This window comes from Vipera ursinii (assembly GCF_947247035.1).
Source record: "Vipera ursinii genome assembly, chromosome: 3".
In the NCBI taxonomy this organism is placed as follows: Eukaryota; Metazoa; Chordata; class Lepidosauria; order Squamata; family Viperidae; genus Vipera; species Vipera ursinii.
In genome coordinates, this window is record NC_139516.1 from 2173134 (window position 1) to 2195171 (window position 22038).

Below are 22038 nucleotides of genomic sequence, written 5' to 3' on the forward strand. Positions count from 1 at the left end.
TGTTTTCCCGGAAATAAAGCCCTGGGCCTAATTTTGGGGGATGGGCCTAATATAAGCCCTACCCCAAAAATAAGGCCGGTGTGTGTGTGCGCGTGTATGCATGCGTGTGGCCAGCACAAACAGCGGCGAGCATGCAGGGGCTGACAGTGTCCAGCTGAACCCAACGGGAACTTCGTCTGCTTGTGAACGGGGTGCTCCGTCTCCGAGCAGCCCATTTGCAAGCCGATGAAGCTTCAAGTCTCCATAATTTCTCCGTCCGGGCAGAAAGTGTTTGGGCACCTGGAAATAAAATGTTCCCTTTCCCAATGCCCTTTAGGTGCCCATAGGTGTCTGCGATACACCTATTGTCCCTTTCTCAACAAATGGAGCCTAGGATCGTCTCTATTTAGAGCAGGGGTCTTTAAACTTGGCCCTTTTATGACGGGTGGACTTCAACTCCCAGAAATCCTCAGCCAGGAATCCTGGGAATTGAAGTCCACAAGCCTTAAAGTTGCCGAGTTTGGAGACCCCTGTTCTAATGCAATCAACTACCTCTGGTTGTTGGTTCACAACGAGGAAGCCTGTGTAGGCCAGGGGTCTTTAAACGTGGCCCTTTCATGACGGGTGGACTTCAACTCCCAGAATTCCTCAGCCAGCGTGCCTGGCTAAGGAACTCTGTGGGTTGAAGTCCACCCGTCATCAAAGGGCCAGGTTTGAAGACCCCTGATTTAGAGGTTTAAGGTCAGTCAGACGGCTCTCGACCCAAACCAGGAAGCAGGAAAATCCTTCAGGAGCTTCTCTCAACTGCAAGAGAAGCCTCCATCCTTTGCCAGTGCTCCCCACAACGCCTGCCCCCCCCCCCGGAGACAGAGAGCCCCATCCCTGCTCCAGAAGAAGCTTAACGTACAATGTCGTCTTCCTTGTTGTAGTTGGCAATGTCTTTCCGGAGAGTCCGGATGATAATCATGCTGAGAATGCCTGCAAAAGAGAAAGCCAGGAAGAAGTAGGTCTGCCCACCCCATCCGAGGCGCTCCAGGAGGGGCAGCCATGCTGCAGCTTCCCAGCCGATCCTGAAGCGCCACTGCCGGTGCTCACGACTGAGATAGGTCATTAAATGGATATGCCGCCCGTCTTGGCATCAGGGGGCCCCACGCAGTTCAGAAGAGAAAAACAACACTATCGAACAAATAAAATGTGCTGGGGGGGAGGGGGAGGAGGAGGAGTGAGGGGTCCTTGGCGCTCTCTGAGCTTGGCTGTTTCCTTGCAGACCTTTCATGACCCAACTAGGGAACATCATCAGGGCTAGAAGGGAGAGGGGCTTGAAGAGAGGAGAAGAGGAGGAGGAGGAAAGGAAGGAAGGAAGGAAGGAAGGAAGGAAGAGAAAGAAAGAAAGAAAGAAAGAAAGAAAGAAAGAAAGAAAGAAAGAAAGAAAGAAAGAAAGAAAGAAAGAAAGAAAGAAAGAAAGAAAGAAAGAAAGGATTATGGGGTCCTTGGTGCCCTCTGAGCTTGGCTGTTTCCTTGCAGACCTTTCATGACCCAACTAGGGAACATCATCAGTGCTAGAAGGGAGAGGGGCTTGAAGAGAGGAGAAGAGGAGGAGGAGGAAAGGAAGGAAGGAAGGAAGGAAGGGAGAGAGAGAGAGAAAGAAAGAAAGAAAAGAAAGAAAGAAAGAAAGAAAGAAAGAAAGAAAGAAAGAAAGAAAGAAAGAAAGAAAGAAAGAAAGGATTATGGGGTCTTTGGTGCCCTCTGAGCTTGGCTGTTTCCTTGCAGACATTTCATGACCCAACTAGGGAACTTCATCAATGCTAGAAGGGTGGGGGGCTTGAAGAGAGGAGAAGAGGAGGAGGAGGAAAGGAAGGAAGGAAGGGAGAGAGAGAGAGAAAGAAAGAAAGAAAGAAAGAAAGAAAGAAAGAAAGAAAGAAAGAAAGAAAGAAAGAAAAAGAGAAAGAAAAGAAAGGATTATGGGGTCCTTGGTGCCCTCTGAGCTGGGCTGTTTTCTTGCAGACATTTCATTACCCAACTGGGTAACATCATCAATGCTAGAAGGGAGGTGAGTGTGAGGAGAGGAGGAGGAGGAGGAGGAGGATAACTGTGGGGTCCTTGGTGCTCTCTAAGCTTTATTGTTTTCTTGCAGACATTTCATGACCCAACTAGGGAATACAAAAATATGTAGTTTAAATCCTTTATACTGATGAAGCAGGCTGGTGGAGAAAGCAAGTTTTAAAGCATCCTTGAACTGAGCACCTGAGAGTTTTAATATTTTGGTCACAATAACATACTATAAAGTTATTACTAACATAAAAGAAACATGGAATAAAAGAAGAAAATCTGCAAAGAAGAGAACAAGATAATTAGGGGTATTTTAACGCTTTGTATTAATCTACTGAATTGGGCCGTTGTATTTAATATTTCTTTTAATTTTTATATATTGTATTTTATTGTATTGCCCTGTACACCGCCCTGAGTCCTTCGGGAGAAGGGCGGTATAAAAATTAAATTATTATTATTATTATTATTATTATCATCAGGGCTAGAAGGGAGATGGAGGAGGAGGAGGAGGAGGACTGTGGGGTCCTTAGTGATCTCTTGAACTCAGTTTTCTGGCAGACGTTTCATGACCCAAGTAGGTAACATCATCAGTGCTAGAAGGGAGGTGAGTGTGTGGAAAGGAGGAAGAGGAAGAGGAGGAGGAGGAGGAGGAGAACGATGACTGTATAGTCCCTGGTGCTCTCTGACATTGATTTCTTGCAAACGTTTCATGACCCAACTGGGGAACATCATCAGTGCTGGCAACCAGCTCGAAGACCACCAAGGACCACCAAGGTTCAACCCTGAGCTACAAATATTCTCTCAGTAAACATTAAAATATGAAGACAAAAAACATTAAAGCTTAACAAAGATGGCTAAGGAAGGAAGAAATACACCAGGAGGTGGAGGCTGAATCCCCTCCGAAGCCATTAGCCACCTCCAGGAGGGAATATCATCAATGGAGTAATTAATTAATTAATTGGCATCCATCTGTTATGCCATCCCTGCATCTCAGGGGCTGCTGTTTTGAGGTATCCGCCTTCCTGTTGTTGTTTTTTTTCAGCACATGGGTGTTCACCAACAGCGGAGGAAACAATTTACTCCTACGTAAACCACTAGTTTCCTTAGTGCAGTGCTTGAGGTTCGGGTCCTTTGGCTTAATGAAAGATCCCCAGGCTTTCAAATGCTCTCAAGTCTCCAACCTTGGCAACTTTAAGACATGTGGACTTCGACTCCCAGAATTCCCCAGCCAGGGAGTTGAAGTCCACAAGCCTTAAAGCTGTCAAGGTTGGAGACCTCTGGCCTAAGAGAAGGCTGGCTGAGGAATTCTGGGAGTTGAAGTCCACAAGCCTTAAAGCTGTCAAGGTTGGAGACCTCTGGTCTAAGGGAAGGCTGGCTGAGGAATTCTGGGAGTTGAAGTCCACAAGCCTTAAAGCTGTCAAGGTTGGAGACCTCTGGTCTAAGAGAAGGCTGGCTGAGGTATTCTGGGAGTTGAAGTCCACAAGTCTTAAAGCTGTCAAGGTTGGAGACCTCTGGTCTAAGAGAAGGCTGGCTGAGGTATTCTGGGAGTTGAAGTCCACAAGCCTTAAAGCTGTCAAGGTTGGAGACCTCTGGTCTAAGAGAAGGCTGGCTGAAGAATTCTGGGAGTTGAAGTCCACAAGTCTTAAAGCTGTCAAGGTTGGAGACCTCTGGTCTAAGAGAAGTCTGGCTGAGGAATTCTGGGAGTTGAAGTCCACAAGCCTTAAAGCTGTCAAGGTTGGAGACCTCTGGTCTAAGAGAAGGCTGGCTGAAGAATTCTGGGAGTTGAAGTCCACAAGTCTTAAAGCTGTCAAGGTTGGAGACCTCTGGTCTAAGAGAAGGCTGGCTGAGGAATTCTGGGAGTTGAAGTCCACAAGCCTTAAAGTTGCCAGGATTGGAGCTACTTGTCTATCCTGTCTCAGGTAATTTGCTTTGGGCAGTTAAAACACCCGCTAAGGCCTGTAAAATGGGCCCTGCCCAGCCGAATAAATAATGACAAAGCAACAAAAAAGGAAGGTGAACTGATCTGTGACCCCAAATCCTGAAACCCCTCCCTCCGCCTTTAAATTCACCTTCACTCTGGTTTTTTATTCAATTTTTGCCTTTTTTTTGAATTTTAAATTTTATATACCATACGTGTTGTAATATTTTATTTGCACGCTGCCCAGAGTCACTCTGGGAAGGAGACGGATGGTTTTTAAAAATTTGACGACTATATCGATCAGTAAAATAAGATGAAAGAGACAGTGGGAAGAGCTGAACTGGCCGGGGAAACTGGTAGATTCCCAGCAGCCGAACTGGAGGCTTCTGAGCTTGGTTTTTATTTCGAAAAATTAGCGATTGGTTTTTGCTCCGAATTATTATTATTATCAGTTTAATTTTACTTTGGGGTTCTTTTAAAAATATCTCGACTCCAGAAGTTGTGGGTGCTCCATCACTGGATGTTTTAAAGAAGAGATTGGACAGCCATTATGTCTGGAATGGGTCTTCTGCTCGAGCAGAGGGTTGGACTAGATGACCTCCAAGGTCCCTTCCAACTCTGGTTATTCTGTTGGTCCTCCTCCTCCTTTTACCCCCCCCCCTTCTTCTTCTCTTTCAATGGAACGACTTGTTTCCACAACTGGAAGAGAACAGACTGGACAGCCGTTATGTCTGGAATGGGTCTTCTGCTCGAGCAGAGGGTTGGACTAGATGACCTCCAAGGTCCCTTCCGAGTCTGTTGTTCTGGTACTCTGTCCCGTGGGGGTTTGAAAGGGCAGTCTCCCCATCCGAAATCCCCCAGCCCGCCTCCCTTCTCACCTGAAAGGAAGAAGACCACCACCACGGAGTTCACGATGGAGAACCAATGGATCTGGACGTCACTCATGGTGAGGTAAGTGTCCCACCGGGAAGCCCACTTGATGTCACTCTCCTGGAAAACAAAAGGGGAGGGGGGGAAGGAAGGAAGAGACGGTTGCGTAGGAGCCCTGCTAAAAACTGGCCAAGCAACTTTTCCCGATTCAGGGATGGCTGCTTTAAGAAGGGCCCTCGAACCCCCTCTCAGCACCCTTCTCCAAGCCCTGCTCTTTTATGACTGCTGGACTTCAAGTCCCAGAATTCCTGAGCCAGCATGGCGGAACTATGGCCCCCTCATGACTTGCGGACTTCAACCCCCAGAATTCCTGAGCCAGCATGGGGGAACTATGGCCCCCTTGAAGACTTGTGGACTTCAACTCCCAGAATTCCTGAGCCAGCAGGGGGGAACTATGGCCCCCTCATGACTCGTGGACTTCAACTCCCAGAATTCCTGAGCCAGCAGGGGGGAACTATGGACCCCTCATGACTTGTGGACTTCAACTCCCAGAATTCCTCAGACAGCATGGGGGAACTATGGCCCCCTTGAAGACTTGTGGACTTCAACTCCCAGAATTCCTGAGCCGGCATGGGGGAACTATGGCCCCCTCATGGCTTGTGGACTTCAACTCCCAGAATTCCTGAGCCACCATGGCTCAGGTTGGAAACCTCTCCCTTTCCCCTCAGCATGGCTGGCTCAGGAATTCTGGGAGTTGAACTCCACGAGTCACAAAAGAGCCAAGGTTGCCTACCCCTGCCCTAGGTGGCACAGCCTCAGGTGTGTTTTGTATTTCACCTTTCTGAACTGCCTATCTCCCTCAAAAAAGGGACTTTGAGTGCTGTACAAATAGAACAAGCAGTCCTCGACTTACGACTGCAGCTGGGCCCAACATTTCTGTCACTAAGCAAGCCAGCTGTCCAGTGAGTTTTGACCCGTTTTATGACCTTTCTCGCCCCAGTTGTTAAGTGAACCGCTGTGGTTGTTAAGTGAGTCACATGGTCATTTAGTGAATCTGGCTCCCTCCTCTGGCTTTGCTGTTCAGTCCGTCACAAAAGGGGATCGCAGGGAAGACTGCGACCGTCATAACTAGGAGCCGGTTGCCGTGGGTTTGAATTTGGATCAAGTGACCAGGGGGATGCTGCAACGGTAGTTATGTGTGAAAAATGGACATTTTTTGTAACTTTGAAGGCCCACTAAATGAACAGTTGCACGCTGAGGCCTCCCTGTACTAACATATAAAAGCGGTATGTACAAATTAAAATTTTAGAGTTAAAAGATTTAAAATATATATATAAAAAGCTTTAGGGAGGCAAGAATGACATGATAGTAGTCTTCCAACATCTAAAGGGATGCCCCAAAGAAGAGGGAGTCAAGCTGTTCTCCAAAGCACCCAAAGGCAGGACAAGAAGCGACGGATGGAAACTCACCAAGGAGAGAAGCAACCTGGAACTAAGGAGAAACTTCCTGACAGTGAGGACAATTAAGCAGTGGAACCACCTGCCTCCAGAAGCTGTGGATGCTCCAACACTGGAGGCTTTTAAGAAGAAATTTGGACAACCATTTGTCTGAAATGGCAGAGGGTCATGTTCTCGAGCAGGGGGTTGGTCTAGATGACCTCCAAGGTCCCTTCCATCATCATCATCATCATTATTAAAATGCAGAGGAGCCCATAGCCATAGGGATGGTTAGCACCTTGAAATCCTCCCTCCCACATTTTAATTCATGTTTAACCTTAAATATTAATCCTCCTTGCCTCTTTTTTTTTAAATGTCACTAAATCAAAATTATATATGTTGCTTTTATGTTATCTGTGCACCGCCCAGAGTACCTCTCTGAAGGAGATTTTAAAATTTGATCAATAAATCAATAAGATTGTAAGATGAGGACTATCTATGTAGTGGCCCAATTCCGAGAATGCTCACAATCTTTCCTTCGGTCTTAGAAGCCAAAATAGTTTGTGGGCTACCAACCCAAAAACCAGGAGGGTGTGGATGTGGCTGATTTAGAGCCCTATTTTTACCATGGTGCATTCTGGGTGGAAAAAAAATTGGCATCTGGACATGCCAATGCTTGGGTTTGCTGACTAGCAATAAGTATTTAACTATAACAGTGGCTCCCGGGTGTTCAGTGGAGGTATAAACGCGATTTGGGGGAGACATCGAGAAGCCTCTGAGCTGTAAATCCGAGTTGGAATTAAATACCGAACGTGGCAACTTTAAAATTGTGGACTTTGGCTCCCGGTGTGTCTTGGCCAGCCACGTCCACAAGTCTTAAGGTTGCCAGGTTTGAAGACACACACACACACACAAAGACACAGGAGAGAGAGAGAGAGAGAGAAAGAGAAGAGGGAGGAGGAGGAGGAGGTGGAGGAGGAGGAGGAGGAGGCCAGGAACTGAATGCAAGTAAAGGGTTGTTCCTCTGGGTCCCTCCCCTCTAAAACCCAACAGGCACAGCAGTGGCTGATGGTGCTGGAATCCCCCCTCCCTCCCACACAGGATGAGTCTCTGCGGGCACAGAAGGAATGCGGTCGGGCTGCCAGGATTTTGCAATCTGTTGCTCCCAGGGCTGAAAATGCAGCCCGGAACACCCAACGTTAACATTTCACCCTGAACAAGCTCGTGGGCCGAGTCGTCCAGGAAAACTGAGAGCTTCTGTGGTTGACCCCCCAGGACAGGTCTCTGCCCCAACGGAGAGCTCTAACCGAACCTTCCTCTAGCACCAGGGGTCTTCAAATGTGGCCCTTTGATGACTGGTGGACTTCAACTCCCAGAATTCCTCAGCCAGCGTGAGGGAACTGTGACCCTTTGATGACTGGTGGACTTCAACTCCCAGAAGTCCTCAGCCAGCGTGAGGGAACTGTGACCCTTTGATGACTGGTGGACTTCAACTCCCAGAAGTCCTCAGCCAGCGTGAGGGAACTGTGACCCTTTGATGACTGGTGGACTTCAACTCCCAGAATTCCTCAGCCAGCGTGAAGGAACTGTGGCCCTTTGATGACTGGTGGACTTCAACTCCCAGAAGTCCTCAGCCAGCGTGAGGGAACTGTGACCCTTTGATGACTGGTGGACTTCAACTCCCAGAATTCCTCAGCCAGCGTGAAGGAACTGTGACCCTTTGATGACTGGTGGACTTCAACTCCCAGAATTCCTCAGCCAGCGTGAGGGAACTGTGACCCTTTGATGACTGGTGGACTTCAACTCCCAGAATTCCTCAGCCAGCGTGAGGGAACTGTGACCCTTTGATGACTGGTGGACTTCAACTCCCAGAAGTCCTCAGCCAGCGTGAGGGAACTGTGACCCTTTGATGACTGGTGGACTTCAACTCCCAGAAGTCCTCAGCCAGCGTGAGGGAACTGTGACCCTTTGATGACTGGTGGACTTCAACTCCCAGAATTCCTCAGCCAGCGTGAAGGAACTGTGGCCCTTTGATGACTGGTGGACTTCAACTCCCAGAAGTCCTCAGCCAGCGTGAGGGAACTGTGACCCTTTGATGACTGGTGGACTTCAACTCCCAGAATTCCTCAGCCAGCGTGAAGGAACTGTGACCCTTTGATGACTGGTGGACTTCAACTCCCAGAATTCCTCAGCCAGCGTGAGGGAACTGTGACCCTTTGATGACTGGTGGACTTCAACTCCCAGAATTCCTCAGCCAGCGTGAGGGAACTGTGACCCTTTGATGACTGGTGGACTTCAACTCCCAGAAGTCCTCAGCCAGCGTGAGGGAACTGTGACCCTTTGATGACTGGTGGACTTCAACTCCCAGAAGTCCTCAGCCAGCGTGAGGGAACTGTGACCCTTTGATGACTGGTGGACTTCAACTCCCAGAAGTCCTCAGCCAGCGTGAAGAAACTGTGACCCTTTGATGACCGGTGGACTTCAACTCCCAGAATTCCTCAGCCAGCGTGAGGGAACTGTGACCCTTTGATGACTGGTGGACCAACTCCCAGAATTCCTCAGCCAGCGTGAGGGAACTGTGACCCTTTGATGACTGGTGGACTTCAACTCCCAGAAGTCCTCAGCCAGCGTGAGGGAACTGTGACCCTTTGATGACTGGTGGACTTCAACTCCCAGAAGTCCTCAGCCACCGTAAGGGAACTGTGACCCTTTGATGACTGGTGGACTTCAACTCCCAGAATTCCTCAGCCAGCGTGCACACTAGCTGAGGAATTCTGGGAGTTGAAGTCCACCAGTCATCAGAGGGCCACGTTTGAAGACCCCTGCTCTGGACAATGGTCTCACCCAGGGAAAGAGTGTTTGAGTAGAAACAGCTCAGAGGACCATTTTTAGAGATCCAGAGAAAGCACTGAAAGCTGAGAACTAGCTTGGTGTGTGTAGTGGTTAAGGAACTGGCCTGGAAACTAGGAGATTCTGAGTTCTAGTCCCAGCTTAGGCACGAAGACCAGCTGGCTGACTTTGGGCCAATCACCAGGAAATGGTGAGTTCTAGTCCCGCCTTAGGCTTGAAAGTCAGCTGCATAACTTTGGGCCAATCGTCGGGAGATGGTGAGTTCTAGTCCCGCCTTAGGCAGGGAAGCTAGCTGGGTGACTTTGGGCCAATCACTAGGAGTTGGTGAGTTCTAGTCCCGCCTTAGGCATGAAAGTCAGCTGGATAACTCTGGGCCAATCATCTGGAGACGGTGAGTTGTAGTCCCGCCTTAGGCATGAAAGCCAACTGGGTGACTTTGGGCCAATCATAAAGAGTCAGTTAGTTCTAGTCCCGCCTTAGGCATGAAGGCCAGCTGGGTGACTTTGGGCCAATCACCAGGTGGCTGTGAGTTCTAGTCCTGCCTTAGGAAAGAAAGCCAGCTGGGTGGCTTTGGGCCAATCATCTGGAGATGGTGAGTTCTAGTCCCGCCTTAGGCATGAAAGCCAACTGGGTGACTTTGGCCCAATCACCAAGAGTCAGTTAGTTCTACTCCCGCCTTAGGCATGAAAGCCGACTGGATAACTTTGGGCCAATCATCGGGAGATGGTGAGTTCTAGTTCCGCCTTATGCATGAAAGTCAGCTGGCTGACTTTGCGCCAATCACCAAGAGTCAGTTAGTTCTAGTCCCGCCTTAGGCGTGAAGGCCGGCTGGGTGACTTTGGGCCAATCACCAGGTGGCTGTGAGTTCTAGTCCTGCCTTAGGAAAGAAAGACGGCTGGGTGGCTTTGGGCCAGTCATTCTCTCTCGGCCCAACCCACCTCACAGGGTGGGTTCTTGTCGTGGCGAAAATAAGCAAAGGAAGGGGGGGGGGTGTTTGCTGCCTTGACCTAAATTATAAGGTAATGGAGGCCTTCCCTCCCCAGCTCCACTCCTCACCTCCCAGTGCACAGAATAGGTGAAAAAAAGCTTGTTGGGCTTATTCGGGTCGATTTCTTGAGCGGAGGCGCTGGCAGCTTCGGGCAGGACACAGACCCCCTTCTCGTCCACCTTCATATCTGCGGAGCAAAGAAGAGGGTCAGCACAGCCAGTCTTTCTTTGGCCCCAAGTTCCTCCTGCAATGGGGCCAGGGCAGCCCTCTCACCTGCCAGCGCGATGCTCTGCGGGATGACCTCGAAGCGAACCACCCGATAGGTGGGCTCCTGGCTCTCCTCCACCTCCTCTCTGTGGTAGTAAAGGATGAAGGAAAGATGGTTGTGCAGGAAGAACTAGAAGAGAGGACGGGGAAACACACGTTAGCAGGAGGGGCGGCGCAAGGGCACAACTCGCCACGAGTGCCGCGCAACAGAAATTTTGGGCTGGACTGTGGTCGTAAGTTGAGGATTCCCCATACAGAAATACATGTGGCAAATATATTCCGGAGTTATAATATAATCTGGCTAATGGAGTAAACAGGGAGGAAGGAAGTGTAAATGGGTGTTATGTATGCGCACACTTCGGGAGCAAGCAACTAAATTTTTAATGTGTGCCAGTGTGCCCACAGTAAAAAAAAAAATGACAATAAAGGTTAGCTATCTACAGTGACTCGCTTAACAAATCGAATCGTTCACTTTAACAAGTGTGGCAAGTCAAGTCGTAAAATGGGACCAACTCACTTCGGAAATGTTTCCCTTCGCAATGTAAATTTTTGTTCTCAATCCCGGTCGTTAACTCCACCCTTCCCCTGACTGCGGTGGGAGGGGAATTTGCCAAGTGTTTCTTTTTTAAAAATAAATAAAAATAAATAAATAAAAATAAAATTAAATCTCACAGGAAGAAAAAGAGATAAATGTGCCTCGCCTTTGTTTCCACCCGGCTGAAGGAAAGTTATCTCCCACAGACCACAAGGGAGAAACTTCCATTTGCTTGCACCGATCTGTGGCGTACGGTAAAGGTAACACTAATCCGTTGTGCGACCGGAGACACACCCTTCGGGGGCACAACCCTTAAGGTTAATCTTTACTGAGTTTCTTTCCTGGGGGTTTGAGCAAGACTCAAATTCCTTGTTTTTCACACCACAAAGGCAAAAGGAGAAGCAGCCCGCTTGAAGATGGGTGGACTTCAACTCCCAGAATTCCCCAGCCAGCTATGCTGGCTGGGGAATTCTGGGAGTTGAAGTCCACCCATCTTCAAAGGCCCAACGTTGGGAAATACTGACTAGAACACACCCAATACAGGCAGCCCTTGATTTACAACTCTTTTAGTGACCATTCAAAGTTGCAATGGACCCGGGGTGGGTGGGAAGGTTACTTACAGCTAGTCCTCACACTTACGACCGTCACAACTTCCCCGGGGTCGCCTGATCAAAGTTTTGGCACTTGGCAAGCGGCATGTACTTACTACACTTGTAGGTCATGTGATTCCCCCTTTGCGGCCTTCCTAGCCGGCTTCCGACAAACTCAACGGGGGAAGCCAGATTTGTTTAACGACCGCAGGATTGTCTTAAAAAATGCCGTGATTCGCTTAACAACCACGGCAAAAAAAAAAAAAAAGGTGTAAGGTGCAATGAATGACCTCCTTGCTTAGCCAGAGAAATTCTGGTCCCAGAATTTGGGAATCCTAAGTCGAGGATAACTGGAATTAAGGGATACAGCAAAAGGCCCCCTCAAGTGCATGCGCGCACACACACACACACACGTCCCTGGTACCCCTACCCTGTTCTTCTCCATGAACCCAAGTCGGTAGCCATGTTCAAACTGGAGGTCTCGGTCCTTGTTCTTCTCCTCTTCTTCGCGGTTGGAGTAGAATTCCAGCCTCGTGGCCACCGGCAAGTTGTCGGCAATGCTGCAGGGACAAATCCTGGGGGGTCAGACCCACTGCCTCCCCTCCGCTCCAAAGCAGCGTTCCCCCAAGCTTTCCAGGTGGGGGAGAGGGGAGAAAGAGGGGAGGGTTTTGTGGGAGGGGCAGGCGCATGCAAGCGCGCCTGCTGCTTGCGCAAGTGGGGCCAAGAGCACTTGCGGCGCTCATGTGGGAGTGAGGCCCCAAGCAGCCCCAAGGCTCATGTGAGTGAGGCCCCGATGCTCATGTGAGTAAGGCTCCGGGCGGTCCCAATGCTCATGTAAGGCCCCAAGCAAGCACAATGCTCATGTGAGTGAGGCCCCAAGGCTCATGTGAGGCTGTAATCAGCCACAATGCTCATGTGAGGCCCTGATGCTCATGTGAGTAAGGCTCCGGGCGGTCCCAATGCTCATGTAAGGCCCCAAGCAAGCACAATGCTCATGTGAGTGAGGCCCCAAGGCTCACGTGAGGCCCCAAGGCTCATGTGAGGCTGTAATCAGCCACAATGCTCATGTGAGGCCCTGATGCTCATGTGAGTAAGGCTCCGGGCGGTCCCGATGCTCATGTAAGGCCCCAAGCAAGCACAACGCTCATGTGAGTGAGGCCACAATGCTCATGTGAGGCCACAATGCTCATGTGAGGCTGCAATCAGCCACAATGCTCATGTGAGGCCCTGATGCTCATGTGAGTAAGGCTCCGGACGGTCCCGATGCTCATGTAGGGCCCCAAGCAAGCACAATGCTCATGTGAGTGAGGCCCCAAGGCTCATGTGAGGCCCCGATGCTCACGTGAGGCCCCAAGGCTCATGTGAGAGAGGCCCCAAGCAGCCACAATGCTAATGTGAGTGAGGCCCCGATGCTCATGTGAGGCTGCAATGCTCATGTGCGTGAGGCCCTAAGCAGCCAAAATGCTCATGTGAGGCCCCAAGGCTCAGGTGAGTGAGGCCCTGATGTTCACGTGAGGCCCCAGGCGGCCCCGAGGCTCATGTGGGTAAGGCTCCCAATAGCCCAGATGCTCATGTGCCGCCCCACGTGATCACGATACTCAGATGAGTGAGGTCCCAAGCGACCGCAATGCTCGTGTGAGGCCCCGATGCTCATGCGAGTGAGGCCTCCCCCCAACAGCCACGATGCCAGTGTGAGGCCCTGAACGGCCAGGATGCTCGTAGGAGTGAGGTCCCAAGCAGCCACAATGCTCGCGATGCTCGGGGGAGAGAGGCTGCGCCTGCGCGTGCACCAGCCAGCCCCTCCTGCGGCCCAGTTGCCAATAGGCCATGGACCGGTCATGGGCAGCAGCCCGCAGGTTGGGGACCCCCACTGAAGGCAAGGCAGAAGAACCCTGCGTCTTTTGAGGCCAGGAGAACTCACAGGTGAACGTAGTATTCCTCCTGGATCCGTTCCACCACCAGTTGGCTGCTCTCCTTGGTCAACACCACGGGCTTGTTTGGGACGTGACACAACACCTTGCACTTCTTTTCCACGTTCATGGAAACCTCGAAAGGCGTGTTGACGATGCGGTCTCCTCTCAGGACCTCTCCTGTAGGCAAGGCAGGGCAGGGGTGGCGGGGAGGAAGGAGAAAACGATTCGGAGACGTAAGGCTTAGGGGCAAAACAGAGAAGCTAGCAATGCAGATATATATCTTGCATATGTATAAATGTATAAATAAAACTGAAATAAATTTATACATTTTATACGTATGTATAAATGTATAAATAAAACTGAAATAAATTTATACATTTTATACGTATTTTTTTTCTTTTAACAGCCCCTGTAATCCAGGGGTCTTCAAACTTGGCCCTTTTACGACGGGCAGACTTCAACTCCCAGAATTCCTCACTGGCTGAGGAATTCTGGGAGTTGAAGTCCGCCCGTCGTAAAAGGGCCAAGTTTGAAGACCCCCTGGCCACCACGCCGCTCAGTTACAATTGCCAATATATTTGACGTATTTGTAAATAAGTCAGTTTATAAATTTTGTCAGTTAAGTAAATAACTAAAATGCATCTGTGTATCTGTACTTAAAGCCAAATCAACATTTCTGGGATCCTGATCACAGGGCAACTGGTGCAAGAGCACAGAGAGGCAGAGAAAAGACAGCAATTTCCCTTGAGTAGATTTAACTTATAGTAGGCCACGCTTACTCCCACCCACGGGATCCCTAAAACCCCAAACGACCTGCCATTGCTCAGAAGACAGCATTTTGCTCCACGCTCAAAAACATTTGACGGGACTCCTCAGTTCGAAATAAGCGCCCCCTGGCCTGGCCCAGCCAAATTCTATCCTCGGGCAGATTTTCTTGCAACTTTGGAAACCCTTAAAGCGCGAGGACCTTTAAATAGGTCTTGCAGATCTGTATTCGACTGTTAAGTACTCTCCACAAAGCCCTGCTGGTGTAGAGCTTAAGGTGCAGGATTGCAGGCAAACTCTGCCCACAGCTGGGAGTTCGATCCTGACCGGCTCAGGGTCAACTCAGCTTTCCATCCTTCTGAGGTCGATAAAATGAGAGACCCAGATTGTTGGGGGCAACAGGCTGACTCTGTAAATCGCTCAGAGAGGGCTGTAAAGGACTGTGAAGCGGTAGATAACCCCAAATGCTATTGCTCTACCCCCACTCCTCTATCTATCTATCTATCTATCTATCTATCTATCTATCTATCTATCTATCTATCTATCTATCTATCATATCATTTATCTATCATCTATCAATCCATCCTCTCTCTCTATCCATCCATCATCTGTCATCTCTCTCTATCCATCCATCCATCTCCATATCCCTCTCCCTCCGTCTATCTATCATATCATTTATCTATCATCTATCAATCTATATCATTTATCTATCATCTATCATTTATCTATCCATCCATCATCTATCTCTCCATCTATATCATTTATCTATCATCTATCCATCATCTATCCATCATCATCTCTCTATCCATCGATCCATCGATCCATCTCCCTCTCTCCCTCTCTCCCTCTGTCCGTCTGTCTATCTGTCTGTCTGTCTATCTATCTATCTATCTATCTATCTATCTATCTATCTATCTATCTATCTCAATGCAGTATTGCAGGCTAACTCTGCCCACTGCCAGGAGTTCGATCCTGACCGGCTCAAGGACTCAGCCTTCCATCCTTCAGAGGTCGGTGAGGACCCAGATTGTTGGGGGCAAATAGACGGACTCTGTAAACCGCTCAGAGAAGCCCAAGGGCTATTGCCAAGTGGTGCTGGAGATCAGATACCCAGAGCTGTCAATCTTCAGGGATGCCAAACAAGAGGTGCCAGCACATGTACAATATGGCAGGTGGAAGGCTATGCTAGGGGAAGGCGGACTGGGTCATTACCTAAATTTTCAGCTTTATATTTGATGGTGTCCGGCCGGCAGAAGGGCAGGGAGTAATACTCGTAAGGTAACTGCGTCCGCGAACTGGTGAGTTTCACAGCCTGGGAGAAAGAGAGAGAGAGAGAGGCCTTTGGTCCCAAATCCTCACATCTGAGTGGATCCCAGTAGAACTAATGACAAAGGCCACATCATGCCCTGATCCTCCTTCTTTCACCCCCAAAATAGTCTCTTTATAGACAAAACAATACAGACATTTGGCTGGGAGCACCATTATTGTCTGTCTAATCTGATCTATAGGTCTATCTAATACACACGCACACATATTACACAAACACACACAATACACACACACATACACACACATATATAATCTATCTCCTGTATCATCTCTCTCTACGTACCCCCCTCTATCATCTACCCCCTCTCTATTATCTATCTGTCTGTCTGTCTGTCTGTCTATCATCTCTCTGCCTGCCTACCATAACCCAGGTCATATGTATCCCCTCCATTGTAATTTTGAACAATCATGTGCCTGTAAAACAAACAGTATTAGGAGATATGTCGGGGTGGCAACAGCTGTACTCAAATATATCTAGAAGTGTTCGGGTTAGAAAAGCTAGTATATATTTCCTATAATCCCAGAATTGTTGGAATTACTGAGCTTTTAAATTGCCTCATACTGCATATGGCAGGGGTCTTCAAACATGTCACCAGGACCAGATGGATTACACCCCAAGGTACTCAAGGAACTGGCAGATGTGATCTCAGAACCACTGAACTATATTTTTCAAAGATCCTGGAGCACTGGGGAACTACCAGAGGACTGGAAGAGAGCTGATGTAGTTCCCATCTTCAAAAAAGGGGAAAAAATAGATCCAGGAAACTACAGACCTATCAGCCTGACCTCAATACCTGGGAAGATTCTGGAAAAGATAATCAAACAACAAATCAGCGAACACCTTAATGCAAACAAAGTCATCACTAAAAGTCAACATGGGTTTGTCAAAAACAGATCATGGCAGAGAAATCTTATTGCATTCTTTGACCAGGTGACAAAATTAATGGAGCAGAGGAATGCTGTGGATATAATTTACTTGGACTTCAGTAAGGCATTTGATAAAGTAGATCACAACCTACTACTTGATAAGATAGAAAAATGTGGGTTAGATAGCATCACCACCAGATGGATTCGTAGCTGGCTGACAGGCCATACTCAGCGTGTGGTCCTCAATGGAACTGCATCTACATGGAAGGAAGTGTGTAGTGGGGTGCCCCAGGGCTCCGTTCTGGGCCCAGTGCTCTTCAATATCTTCATCAACAATTTGGACAAAGGGATAAATGGGGAACTCATCAAATTTGCAGACGACACCAAGCTGGCAGGAATAGCCAATACTCCAGAAGATAGGCTTAAGATACAGAAGGATCTGGACAGACTCGAACACTGGGCGCTATCTAACAAGATGAAATTCAATGGTGAAAAAAGCAAGGTTCTACATTTAGGCCAGAAAAACCAAATGTACAGGTATAGTATAGGGCAGGGGTAGGCAACCTTGGCTCACTTACCATTTTCTTGCCTACCTTAACTTGCGTTTCTAGTCTGTTTTTTAATGGCACTGTTTTTGATAGGCTGGACTGCTTTTTCCCTTTGTGTAAATACGGAAGCAAAAAAAAAAAAAGAGCTGAGTAGTTCTGCTTTCTCCCTGTTGCTTCTCACATTCTTGCCACTTTCCCCCACTAATGGACCAATCGTTTCCTTAGCTTTTTTCTTGTTTTTTTTTTACATGTTGAAAGAAGCTTTTTTTTGGTTATATAACTTCCTCCAGTATTTGATTGCATATATTCAAAAATGCTGAAACACTGAAAGGGATAGGCAATATCACGCCAGACCTGTGGAACCGCTTGCCGGTCGAGCTCCGGATGGCCCCCGACCTTCGCTCCTTCTGGCGGGATCTAAAACCTTATTTATTTGAGCAATCCGGCCTGGTTTGATGGGTTAAGGGTTGGGTTTTTAACATGGTTTTAATTACTGTTTATATCGGGCATAATATTTAATTGTTTTTTAACTTTTGTACTTCGTTTTTAATATTTATTGCCCTGTACCCCGCCCTGAGTCCTTCGGGAGAAGGGCGGTATAAAAATTTAATAAATATAAATATAAATATCCTCCGCTTCTAGTGGGTACATTCTGAGAACAGAACTACCCAGTTGTGAAAGATCCAGCATCCATAACAACCAAAAAATCACCTAAGTGAGCCTTGGTGGAGCAGTGGGCTAATGCCTCCTTAAGTAACACCAGCTGCCTGCCATTAGTGCAGGTTCGAGTCCCACCAGGCTCAAGGTTGACTCAGCCTTCCATCCTTCCCAGGTAGGTAAAATGAGGACCCAGATTGTTGGGGGCAATTAAGCTGACTTTGTAATAATGCCGCTTGGGGGGGCAAAAGCCCTAATAAGCAGCCATATACATAGAATGAAGGCTATTGCTAAGCACATTGGTTTGTGCTTTAAAATTGTAAGCCGCCCTGAGTCTTCGGAGAAGGGCGGGATATAAATGCAATTAAAATAAAAAAAAATAGATCAAACGAGAATGATGGAAGCTCTAATCCAGGGCTTTTCAACCAGTGGTACGGGTACCACCTGTGGTACGTTGGCACCTGGCAGGTGGTACACGGCCATCCTAGAAAATTAGCAGGGGAGGGGAATGAGCTGAACCAGTGGCAGCACCGCACAAGCCTGAGCAAGAGACGGCTGGAGCTGCAGGGCTGTCAGGGCTCAGCGGAAGCGCCAGGATCAGCGCCAGGATCCAGCTGGAGCTCGGCGCTGATCCCGGTGCTTCTGAGCCCAGAAGAAGCGCCGATCAGCTGGAATGTTGCAGCATTTCCAGGGTCTTGTGATTTACATTCAGATGCTTGGCAACTGATTCATATTTATGATGGTCACAGTGATCCAGGGTCATGTGAAGTGACCAAAATCTTCTGCAACCACCCAGCAGACGGGGGGGGGGGGGGAGAAATAAAAACGAAACACCCCCCCCCCTGCTGCCAATCCTCAACAGAAATGCTCACAACAATGAAAACTTCGGACAGGAGGAAGAGCGCTGCCGGGCGGGCAGGCAGGTGTCTTGCTCGGCTGTGGCTTGGGGGGCACTTTTCTTAGTGCCATTGTAACTTCGAACAGTCCTTAAGCGAACTGTTGTAAGTCGAGGACTACCTGTACTTCATCACTTTTTTCCTTTTTTTTTGGTCATCAAGTTTTTGACACCTTGCCAGGCCACTGGTGGTACTCAGATGTTGCCATATGCTAAAAGTGGTAGAATGGGTGAAAAGGTTGAAAAGCCCTGCTCTAATCTAGCACATCTGAAGGGTGCCAGATTGAAGAAAATTCACTCAAAACCCTTCACATAGCCACAGCTATCTGGTCTGTAAGGTAACTTACAGACCAGAAATAACTCTGTTATTCTGCAATTCGTATAATGATCCAGTATTCCTTTTCATTTTAGATGCCGTTCCCAAAACTCGCCTTACAACTACAGTGAGTCAGGAGAAAAACAGTTTCATGTCAAAATCTGTAAAAATCTCCCCGGGGGCAGCAAAGATGAAACTGAGCAGGTGAAAGGATCATCAGCTGAAAGCACCTTTTCCCACGTCAATTAAAACATTTGAAAGGCTTAACAGGTGAGGCTGCTTGTCATGAGTCAGAAAAATCAGATAAAACCAATGCTGTAAGCAGAGCTACAACCGCTAAAATTGGCAGGAATGTAACACCTCTGGCAATGCAGGTGAAAGAGCAGCCCACCCCTGTGATCTATGGGGACTGTTATACTCCCAGGATGCTCCAGTTTTCACCCACACTAGTAGGGGCGCTTCTAAGAAATGCGGCCATCTGCAGAAAGGAAAGTGTAATTTTTTCTTTCTTTCTTTTCTTTTTCTTTCTTTCTTTCTCTTTCTTTCTTTAATAATAATAATAATAATAATAATAATAATAATAATAATAATAAGAAGAAGAAGAAGAAGAAGAAGAAGAAGAAGAAGAAGAAGAAGAAGAAGAAGTTGGAAGGGACCTTGGAAGTCATCTAGTCCAACCCCCTGCTCGTTCTCTTTCTTTCTTTCTTTCTTTCTTTCTTTCTTTCTTTCTTTCTTTCTTTCTTTCTTTCTTTCTTTCTTTCTCTTTCTTTCCTCTCTCCCTCTCCCTCTCTCTCTCTCTCTCTCTTTCTTTTTCTTGGGGTGATGACAAACTACCACGATCAGACTTGGCCAGGGTTCTAAACTGGGTCAAGTTGTAGAGAGCATGAAACTGGGTGCCATCTTACCTTGATTTCTACAGGAGCGTTCCGGTGGAAATTGATGGGAGCCACTCCTGGCACGTAGAAGCAACTCACCCCGTGCCACAAGAGGAAGAAGGGGCACGTAAGCCTCTGTCGAAACATAAAAGGAGACGCTTTGTCACCAGAGTGGCCTCTATTCAGGATACAGGGAGGAGAGACTAAAAAAGGACCGTCTTCAAGGTCCAGTCTATTTGTTTAGCGAATGGCAGAAAGCACCTGGATAACAGTCATGAAGTTACACAGACGGAGCACATAATACTATGGTATACATAGGATGGAAATATGTAGTAAATTTCGTAAGCCATGAGGAATTCAAGAAGTTATATATAAGTTATAGGTTACATTTCAAAATACGTTGAGAATAGAGTAGAATAGAATAGAATAGAATAGAATAGAATAGAATAGAATAGAATAGAATAGAATATAGAATATTAGAATAGAATAGAATAGAATAGAATAGAATAGAATAGAATAGAATAGAATAGAATAGAATAGAATAGAATAGAATAGAATAGAGCAGGGGTGTCAAACTGCTGGCCCACGGCTGGACACATCACAAAGAAACCGCGCCCACCTCATTGCCGGCAATGGGGAAAAAGTTCCGAGACGTCGCGAGTTTGACATGCCTGGAATAGAGTGTGGAGTGGAGTAGAATAGATACAATTAGAATACACAACAGAACAGAATAGAATACAGAATACAATAGAATGCAGAATAGAGTGGAATACAGAATAGAATAGAATAGAATAGAATAGAATAAATACAGAACAGAATATAGAATAGATTACAGAATACAATACAATACAGATTAAATTACAGGAGAGGATAGGGTAGGATAGGAGATATTAATATCTAGGCCACCTGTTCCTGCGTGGCAGGGACCCTTGCAAACCACCCCTACGAAAGCACATTCGTGGTTTCCAATATTAAACTAAAAAAATAACGGGACACCGAGGAGGAACTGTCTTACATTTGCAGGGAACAAACCTGCGCATCGCTAGCAAGACTGCATTCTTTATACCAAGGGCCTTTTTTAAAAAGGGGAAGATATCTAGATCAGACTGACGCCAACTGCAGGCGAGATGACTTATTACAGGTAAGCCTCGACTTACCACAATGTAGGCCCAAATTTCCCTTATTTATTTATTTATTTATTTATTTATTCATTTTTATAAACCGCCCTTCTCCCGAGGGACTCGGGGCGGTGTACAGAGTAAGGTAGGTATACAGATTGAACAATAGTGAAAAACAATAGCAAAAACAAACTGGGACCCCAATTAGAGCTATCAGGCCAGGCCGGACTGCTGGAACAGGTAAGTTTTTAAGTCGCGCCGGAAGGTGCGGAGGTCGGGGGCCATCCGGATTTCGGTAGGCAAGCAGTTCCAGAGGGTTGGCGCACCCACTGAGAATGCCCTCCCCCTGGGGGCCACCAGCCGACATTCCTTGAGCGGTGGCACCCTGAGGAGGCCCTCTCTGTGGGAGCGCACAGGACGGTGGGGTGCTGACATCGGCAGAAGGTGCTCCCGTAGGTAGTCCGGACCCATGCCCTGTAGGGCTTTGTATGTCATTGTTAGCACCTTGAATTTCACTCGGAAGGCAACCGGAAGCCAGTGCAGCTCACGGAGGAGAGGTGTGATATGGGAGTATCGGGAGGCCCCCAAAAGTGTCTGTGCAGCTGCACTTTGCACCAGTTGAAGCTTCCGAGTGGATCTCAAGGGCAGCCCCATGTAGAGAGCGTTACAGTAGTCAAGGCGAGAGGTCACAAGTGCATGGGTGACTGTACGTAAGGCATCCAGGTCCAGATAAGGTCGCAGTTGGCGCACCAGTCGAACCCGGGAGAAGGCCCCTTTGGTCACAGCTCCTATGTGATCTTCCAGGGAGAGCTGTGAGTCTAGGAGGACACCCAGGTTGCGGGCCCTATCAACAGGGGGTAATAACTCGTCCCCTTGCTAAATAAGACGGTTGCTAAGTGAGTTGTGTCCCCATTTTATGACCTTTCTGGCCACGGCCGGCTAGCGAATCGCTGCAGCTGTTCATTACACGGCCGTTAAGTGAATGTGGCTTCCCCATTGACTTTGCTTGTCCGAAGGTCGCTAAAGGGGGAATCCCGGGACGCTGCGACCGTCATAAACGCATGCCGGTTGCCAAGCATCTGAATTGCCATCAGGTAACCGTGCGGACGCTGCCATCGTTTATGTGTGAAAACCAGTCAGTCATAAGTCACTTTCTTCAGTGCTGTTGTAACCTCAGTCACTAAACAAACGGTCGTAAGTTGAGGAGTATCTGTATGAATGGGTTCTCTCCCTCCCCCCCCCCCCCCCGGATCTACTTGTATATTTGCATTCG

At 48.0% G+C, this 22038-nt stretch overlaps 2 protein-coding genes across 4 annotated transcripts in view; both read right to left on the minus strand.

The window, feature by feature from the left end:
- DNMT3B (DNA methyltransferase 3 beta) overlaps positions 1-22038 on the minus strand; it is a gene marked incomplete at its 5' end in the record, with an annotated part of 480157 nt that overhangs the window by 236990 nt on the left and 221129 nt on the right. The gene's annotated exons all lie outside the window — the stretch shown is intronic.
- The window catches only part of TM9SF4 (transmembrane 9 superfamily member 4), a 127613-nt gene that overhangs the window by 17050 nt on the left and 88525 nt on the right, over positions 1-22038 (minus strand). For all 3 annotated transcript variants that reach the window (XM_083360854.1, XM_083360853.1, XM_083360852.1), the window contains exons 2-9: positions 19678-19782; positions 15373-15472; positions 13404-13572; positions 11913-12042; positions 10364-10487; positions 10159-10277; positions 4825-4936; positions 887-957 (exon numbers count right to left, since the gene is read on the minus strand). In XM_083360854.1, coding sequence (XP_083216980.1) covers positions 887-957; positions 4825-4936; positions 10159-10277; positions 10364-10487; positions 11913-12042; positions 13404-13572; positions 15373-15472; positions 19678-19782 — 930 coding nt within the window. The remainder of the gene's footprint in view (positions 1-886; positions 958-4824; positions 4937-10158; positions 10278-10363; positions 10488-11912; positions 12043-13403; positions 13573-15372; positions 15473-19677; positions 19783-22038) is intronic.